Source organism: Alligator sinensis, unplaced genomic scaffold, assembly GCF_000455745.1.
Source record: "Alligator sinensis unplaced genomic scaffold, ASM45574v1 scaffold458_1, whole genome shotgun sequence".
Lineage (NCBI taxonomy): Eukaryota > Metazoa > Chordata > Crocodylia > Alligatoridae > Alligator > Alligator sinensis.
Window position 1 is genome coordinate 1,766,295 of NW_005841944.1, and position 8,010 is coordinate 1,774,304.

General features: G+C 43.0%; 1 protein-coding gene across 1 annotated transcript in view; it reads left to right on the forward strand.

Annotated features, from left to right (window-relative positions):
- The window catches only part of KLF13 (Kruppel like factor 13), a 50,940-nt gene that overhangs the window by 37,377 nt on the left and 5,553 nt on the right, over positions 1–8,010 (forward strand). Inside the window, exon 2 of the mRNA XM_006020029.3 lies at positions 7,983–8,010. This exon is cut by the window's right edge and continues 5,553 nt beyond it. Within this exon, the coding sequence (XP_006020091.1) occupies positions 7,983–8,010 (28 nt within the window). The remainder of the gene's footprint in view (positions 1–7,982) is intronic.

Sequence of the window (8,010 nt, forward strand, 5' to 3'; positions counted from 1 at the left end):
CAGGGCTTCCACGTAACACGAATATGGAAATTTAAGGGTTGTTTTTTTTCCTTAGACACTTATCAAAGAACGCTCTATTGTATAGCATCAAAGCTATGCATAAATACCTCTGTTGCCTCGAGGAGGTTAAAAGCCTCACTTCTCAATCACATGGAACTGCCTTCACGAAAACAAGCAATGGTAGAAATGAAAGTATGCCTAAATGCCTGCCAGTGTGATTTATGGACTAGGGGTTTTTTAATACTCTATTAAATTTGCTCACTGAAAAACTACAAATCAGTCCCAGAAAATTAGACTGCGTCAGTTCAATGTGTTTTCTGAGGACAGCATTTCTTCTTTTGGACATAGGAGTACTCATGCATTTCCTTGCTTCATCCTTTGCTTCACAACCTCCCTGTCTAGCCTGCTTATCTGCCTTGGCAAAAATACCCTAGATCAAGTATATAAAAAAGTTAAAGTTCTAGGACGGGGAAAAGCATCACACTAAGGTTTTCTAGTCCTGCTTTCATGACGATGTGAAATTCTCTGCTGGGAATTAGCTGAATAGATTTGTGGTTCACTTTAGAACCAACTCTGTTCTGACCTTTTTGGACACCAAGGTGAAATTTCTCCTAGAAATACAGGAAAAATAACATTTCTTAGGAAAAACATGCTCTATTTTAAGCAGTGAACATGTGATGACTGTCATACAAGTCAAGTCAAGATACTAAGTTAAAACAGGTCAACTTGCAACTAGCTGGATTTAGATTTAATAATGCTTGAAGTCAGGGGTGTCAAAGATCCAGTCTGTGACCAGATCTGGCCTGTAGAGCCTTATTACCCAGCCTCTAGCGCTGCCCACGGGTCTTGGAGCAGTGCCTGCTTGGGCGATTCCGGGACTGTGCAGCCTACAGGCGTGGATGAGTTCGACACCCCTGCTCTAAGTGTTAGGGATAAGAGAAATTTCACTTTGAATAGAGCAGTTCTTATTGCCAAATCTTTGACCACATATGCCTAAGAATAGAAAACGCCCTGATTATCAGGGTCTGTTCTGTCTGTGGTGGTTTATTTTTTTTAAAGCAGTCCCAGACTGATACAACATTTGGTCTCTTTTTCTTAAACTCTGTGAATTTTCTGGACACCTAAGGGAGTCACCATCTAAGTGGCCTGGTAAAACTAAAAGCAGGTTATTTGAGCATCTGAGCCTCTTAATGACTATCCTTTTTCACACCTGTAGCACATGACCATACAAGACAGGTCTCCACAGCCTATAGCTTACCTTCCATTTGGAGTCAGATGGAAAGCAGCTCAGCTTTGCTATTGCCATCTGAAGATGGCCAACGACTTGGTACAGGTTGGCACTTCTCACTTCCCCGCTTGTGGTGGGCTCAGCAAAGACTTTTTCTGAGAAGTGAGGAAAAACAAGAAGAGGCTATTTTGTAAAACGGAAGAGAAGGACTGTGGCAGTGATCATCAGGGGACAGTATAAAGTTGATGTGCAGATGTGATATACAGATCTCTTTCTTTACTGGTCTGTATTGGTACAAATCAAGTACAGGCCAGCCCCCTTAACCTGTTGTAACAAAGAACTATTTTAGCAAACAAAACTAATGATGAGTGAAAATTACTGAGAGAAAATTCAAGTAGCCCATTTCTCCAGTCCTTTAAGAAGAGGTTTCTTGGATTAACACTCAACTTGCACACTTGAAACACTAATCCTGAACTAATAAACAGTGCCTTTTATCCACACCTTAAACACACATCAGGCCACATGAATTTGGCTGATCTGTCCTTCATGAAGGAATTGAGAACGTGGAAAAGAGGTTGTTTTGAGTCACATTCCCCCCACTCCCTCCGCAGAACCATGGGTCAGCCAGCACAACTCTATAGTTTCAGAGCTGCTTAGAGTTGCACAGACTGCAATGAACTCCTGAAGCAGTGGTTCCCAACCTTTTTTTGCCATGACCTGCTGCTGGGAGCGGAGTGCAGTGGCGGCAGTGGCCCGGGAGCTCCCAGCACGTGGCACAGCTCGTCCTGTGTGTGCAGCACTGCTAGCATTGTCCCCGCGACCCGCATTTGGGTCGTGACCTGAGGTTGGGAACCACTGTCCTAAAGGGTCTGAGGATCACTGGAGCACTTCAAACTTGTTCATTTCTCCTACCCCGGGCACTGAAAAGGCAGGTGTGTAAGGGGACAGCTGGGCATAGACCAGGTTCAGTGTCAATTTTGCATACAAAGACAAGCGTAAATCAGTAGAGGCCAATATGTGGCCCACCATCTCCATGGTCCTTGCCTCCCATGACCGTGCATGGCGTGCATCCTAGAGAGGCTGATTTACCAAAATGAAATCACACATTGGGTACTTTCATAAAAATGGACATGAAAAGTCCCCGTTAATATTGTCCCTACTTGCTTCTGAATCCTTTTCAGGGCCAGACCAATTACTCACACTGTTTCTATGTCACAGAAATGCCCTTTATCTGGTATTTTTCTGCCATAGAAGCTGTGCTATAAAAGATTCAGAAGTGAGCACACCTGCAGATCACACTGTGATGTACTGAGTGTTTCAGATTTCCTGAAGCCAGAGGGATTTAACAACATGCTTTTTCCCTTTGGCCTGGGTGGAGCTCAGGAAGAAGCCCAAATGTTTCTGCTTGTGTAATTTTGAATTGAGATCAGTTAAACTGTTCTCAAATGTGGTGTTTTTCCATCTGCTGTATACTTCAGTGCTGTAACTCCAAACACTAACTATGTGATATCATGTGCTGTGGCAGAGAAACAAGAGAGGGCAGTTTAGATTTGTTTGAATCACTGGGTCTAAACTACTTAAAATGCTGCTGAAATACCAGCTATGTTTCACGTGACTGGAACACAGCTCAACACTGACCTGTTCTTGGAGAAGCTCCCAGACAAATGGTGGACTCCTTACATTTAAGTCTTCACCAGTTCACCTTTTGATACTGAGTTCTGTTTTGTGGGGCAAAATGTACTGCCACTGCCCATAATGTTTTCTCTCACAAAAGTGTCCCAGGGAGCTGTGGTTTTGGTTTGAAGAATATGCATTTTCATCACATGTTACACCATTTTATATTTCAACAAATGTGAACTGTTTCAATGCTAACATATAGGGTCAAATTCTGCAGTTGTTAATACAGGAAAGCTCTCATTGGTTTCTGAGGAAGACCTGCAGATTTTGCCTCACTGCACAGGAATAGCTACTTCAACACTGGTAGGTTTTTTTTTTCCTTTTTTTTTTTTTTTTTTAAGAGAACATCATGTCCATGGCTTAATGCTTATGCAAGAAAACTGTACTGCGGCTGCATGTTCCCTGACAAGATTAGGCAATCAATTCATATAATCTCTAGTTCTGTTGATTGCTTTACTGCCAGTAAAAGGACATTTATATAACCTACCTGCACAGAAACCACATCCCTTTTGTTTGAGAGATGAGGCTGATGGCAGCCTGAGAAATTTTCATGTGAGGTTTTGGAGTTGCAGCTAGGTTTCACTTTAATACGTGCCCAAAAGCAACTTAGTGCCTGACCTTATGCTTATTTTTATTATGAGCATTGACATTAGGTGCCCAGGGCTCCCTCAATGCAAAGCTTTCTTTTAATGAGATTATTAATGTTAGGTGAGTTGAAAAATACTCTAGAACACTAACTGCCACTAAAAGTAATGCCATGCGTCTTTCACTGTTGGGAAGAGTGACCACACTGGGCTAAGTCATTGAGGAATCACTATCAAAAAGAGATGACTCAGATTTTGTTGATACCAGGGAGCATAAATGTGGATCAGGAAGATGGAGGAAGAAAAAGATAGATCTTGGGATGAATTAGAACACAGGTTGATGAAGAAGTGGTTAGTGGAGAAACATCTCTTTCCGTTTCGTTGTATTAAGTCATCATCTTTTTCTTTGGTCCGTTGCCCATGTCACCATGACCACCACTACTACCACCACCACAATTATTGTCATGCCCTTCTATTAACTCTGGCTGTCTATGTCCTTCGGGACCAAATTATGACTGGCCCTGTGCAAATACACAGTCAATCAAAGAGAAGTTGCTTACAGCTCCCTTTCCACACCTGAGCTCCAGAACCTGGGGTCAGTTCCTACTAAATGCCAGATATAGAAAAGAGCAGCAGATTATGGGCTAGTTGATGGTAGGTGGGATACCATTTTGTTTTTCCTTCATCATACTAGAAACAAAAGAAAAGAAACAGATTTCTAAGTTGACATTTCATTTCACTGAAGAAAACCTGTCACTGCATGAAGGCAAGCCTTCCTTCCAAGAACATCTGTTAATCCTGGTTGCTATGAAAATGTTAAGAATATTAGCATGGGTGAAAGCGTGTTCAAAAGCTTCCATGAACCACTGTTCCAGCAAGACTGATACTAAGACAGGAAATACTAGGCCTGTGCAAAGCGGCTCGTATTCGTTTCAGATTCAGATTCGGCCGATTCGGGGGACAGTGATTTGATTCAGTGATTCGAATCATTGTCCCGAATCGATTTGGCTGAATCTGATTCAGAGATTCGGCTGCTGCCAAATTGGCCGATTCTCCGAATCAAGCAGGCCCTATCCCCCACCTGCTGGTCCAGCCCCATCAATGGTTGCTCGCCCCCTCCCCCCCAGCCCCAGCCTCCTGGCTCTTCAAAAAAAAAAAAAAAAAGCCCGGCATTCACCAGCTGCTGCCAGGCAGTGGGGACAATCCCTGCTGCACCCCACTGGCCTGCGCTGTATGGGGGGCTCTGCCATGAGACAGACAGAAGCCCTGATGGCTGCTGCACCAGCCAGTGAGTGCAGGGTTTTCTTTTTGTTCATTTTTTTAAAGAACCAGGAGCTGGAGCTGGGCAGGGCAGCTATCAACAGGGATGGGGGCTCATGGCAGAGCCTCCCATGCAGTGTGGGTCAGTGGGGGGCAGCAGGGATTGCACCCCCAACCACCTAGCAGGAGCCAGTGAGTGGGGTTTGTTTGTTTGGGTTTTTTTAAAGAATTGGGAGCTGAGTGGGGCAGCCAGGGAGGAGCGGGGCTGGGAGAGCAGGCAGAGGTTGGGAGGCACTCAGGGGGTGGGGGGAGCAGGCAGGGGATGGGGCTGGGCCTACTTATCGGCACGGAGTCCAGGTCCAGCTCCCTGTGGCAGCGAGTAGGGACTACCTCAATCTATAAAGCTCTCCAAATCTTTTCCAAATCAATTCAAGGAGCTTCAAATTGATTCAGACCTTTTTATTACTGGTCTTCTGATTTGATTCGGATTAGGAAATTTAGCTGCTGAATCAGGCCGAATCTCCTCTGAATTGAATCAGCACCCGAAGCTTCACAGAGCCCTAGGAAATACACCCCTTTCTGCTCCCTTCCCACCCCCTCACCAAAAGGCAGAGATAATAAAAGTGTTTGAGCATATCTACAAGAGTAAAACATGCATTGTACTCAGAGGAAAGCAAAAACAAGCAGTCAAACCTGATGCTACTTGGAAGTTTTTGCAGGGTCACACAAAAATAAAATGCAATATAAATGGGCCTCTTAAGCCCCAGTTTGGCAGAACCTGGGAACATGTTTCTTGCAGTGCAGCTCTTGTGGGAGGGAAGGATGGGATGCCATGGTTCCTTATATCACTGAAATTATCTTTCTTTGTTTGATCCAAAGAGTGGTAGCTTAATATCAACTTGCCTGGGCCAAACATGGCACAGGGTCCCTTGATTGGTCTGAGAGAAGGGAAAGTGAAGTTTCATAGAAGATCCTTTTTCATTATAAGGAAAAACAAAGTGATATGTTAATGTCATAATGGTACCTGTGCATCTCTGTTGCAACTGCCAAGGGGGTTACCCTTGTACATAGAGAGAGGGGAAATTAGGAGGAGGTTATGTGTTTGGAGTTTGAGTCTTCTAAGCTTTGGTAGCCACCTGCACTGCATGAGCATTCATTACATATCCATGCGGATTAAAACTGCAGCAGGTACCGGCAGTTCCATACGGTCTGTTCTCATACCACACTCTTACATTAGCACTTGACATATTATGTGTACCCCCCACCCTCTTCTGCAGTGCAAGTTGATTAAGAATCCAGGAAGACTGTTACACAATAAAAGTGATCTTGCTTTAGCTGTGAAGGCAAATAACTTACATGCAGAAAGTACATATTTCATTTATTATTTAAACACTGTTGGCTTGTGATACCGAAGCATTTGCTATCTCCTACTGCATGAACAGAATTCCCAGGAATTCACCTGATGTTTGTGGTTGTCCACAGAAGGGCACATTCTCAGCTCCATCTGCAGAAGGTGATGCATGCAACACTAATTAACAGGAATACAAGCATCACTCCTGGTGTATGGAAGATATATCCCTCTGGCAGCTTTTTAAAAATCCCACAATAGGGGATGTTTAACATTTAATGACTAGTTATCTCCATCACTGTCTGGTTATCTGGTCTGTTGTTAGTGCTGCTTGTCCCAAAAATATCAAAGATTCAGTTCCCCAAAACTGGCTATCTTCTAAAGTGGTACCCTTAGCTCGGCCAAAATTTATATAGACTTGATGCAGCAATCACTTGGTGAAATTCTATAGCGTATATAATGCAGGTGGTCAAACTAAGCGACCCTTTTTTGGAAAAATATTTGCTTTGTGATCCATGTACATGTAGGTTGAACATTCTATGTCTTAGATAAGGGAACAATATTTTATTTTTAGAAGCCAATGTACTCATTAAACTATCTGAAACTGCAAAATAGATGGGAAGCCCTTCTATTTTCTCTATGAAAATAATCATCAGTGCCATATATTGTTACTCTGGCCTGTCCCATGAAGAACACAATATATTCATGCATTAGAACAAATGGTCCAATGAAGATTATTTCCTGATCATTCAAGGAATTTTATAGTAGGGCCTGTACATATCTTGTCCAGTCTAGGAGTCAAATCCCATTTGCCCAAAGACAAGCTACTTAAATCTTGAATCTACTCAATCTTGTGTGCCTTGCAGTCAGAGAAACAAAAGGTTCCCTTTTCTGAGCTGAGGCCTCCTACTAGACCACACAGTTAAGTGAATAATAGATTCTGGACCTAATACACAAGGCTGCCCTGATGGAAATTTGACTGGAGTTGACTTTACTGTCTCAAACAGTTTATTTAAAATGTATTGAATTTGCCTTAAGATATCCCCTCCCTCACTTTCTGTTTGGCTTAGCACATACAATACTTCTATTTTCTCTTTTGGATATAGCATGTTTGTAAAGCTTAGAAACCTCAGGACATTCACCTACACTGCATATTTGTCTACAACACTAGGCAGAGTTAGTTAGTGCAACCAGGAAGTTCTGAAGAATTGGTCATCACAAGTTAATTAGAGAATCTGTACTAACTAGATATAGCTCTTCTGTCTTTAAATACATTTAAGATCATATGATGACAGCAAAGACCATGTAAGTATAATAAATGGACATGATAGCTTTCTTCTTTATGCATAAGTCTAAAACCACTTTACAAAGGAAAGTATGCATTGTAATCATCATTTCAAACGGAGGCTGGGAGATGTAATATAACTTGCCCAAGGCTGGACAGTTAAGCAGTAGCAGAGCTGGGAATATATCCCAGGTATTCTGACCCTTAACTTTTGGAGTTTAGTGAGAGCGCTGCAGATGGTTGCACAGTGCGTATAGGATCAAAGTCTACAGGTCTGTAACTAGGGGACACCCTTTCAAAGCCAAACTCCACAGTTGCCACTGACATTCCTGAGAGCAACAGCTGCTTTACACAGCTGAACAATAGGTCATTCAATAGGGCATCACTGTTTTGATTTATGGAGCTCTCAGTAACTTTGGGTGCTACAGGGGCTTCCTCTCCGTGGAGCATAAAACCATTATTTCCCTCCCCCTAGGGTCAGTGACATGCATTCAGCCCCACCTCTCATACATTTCCTCTTCCACGTGGAGAAAATAAGAAACATTGTACTTGCACTGCTAATCTTTCTAATGGCAAGACTGCTCTATTTCCTGTCTGCAGGTGAGAGGCCTTTCGAATGCAGCTGGCA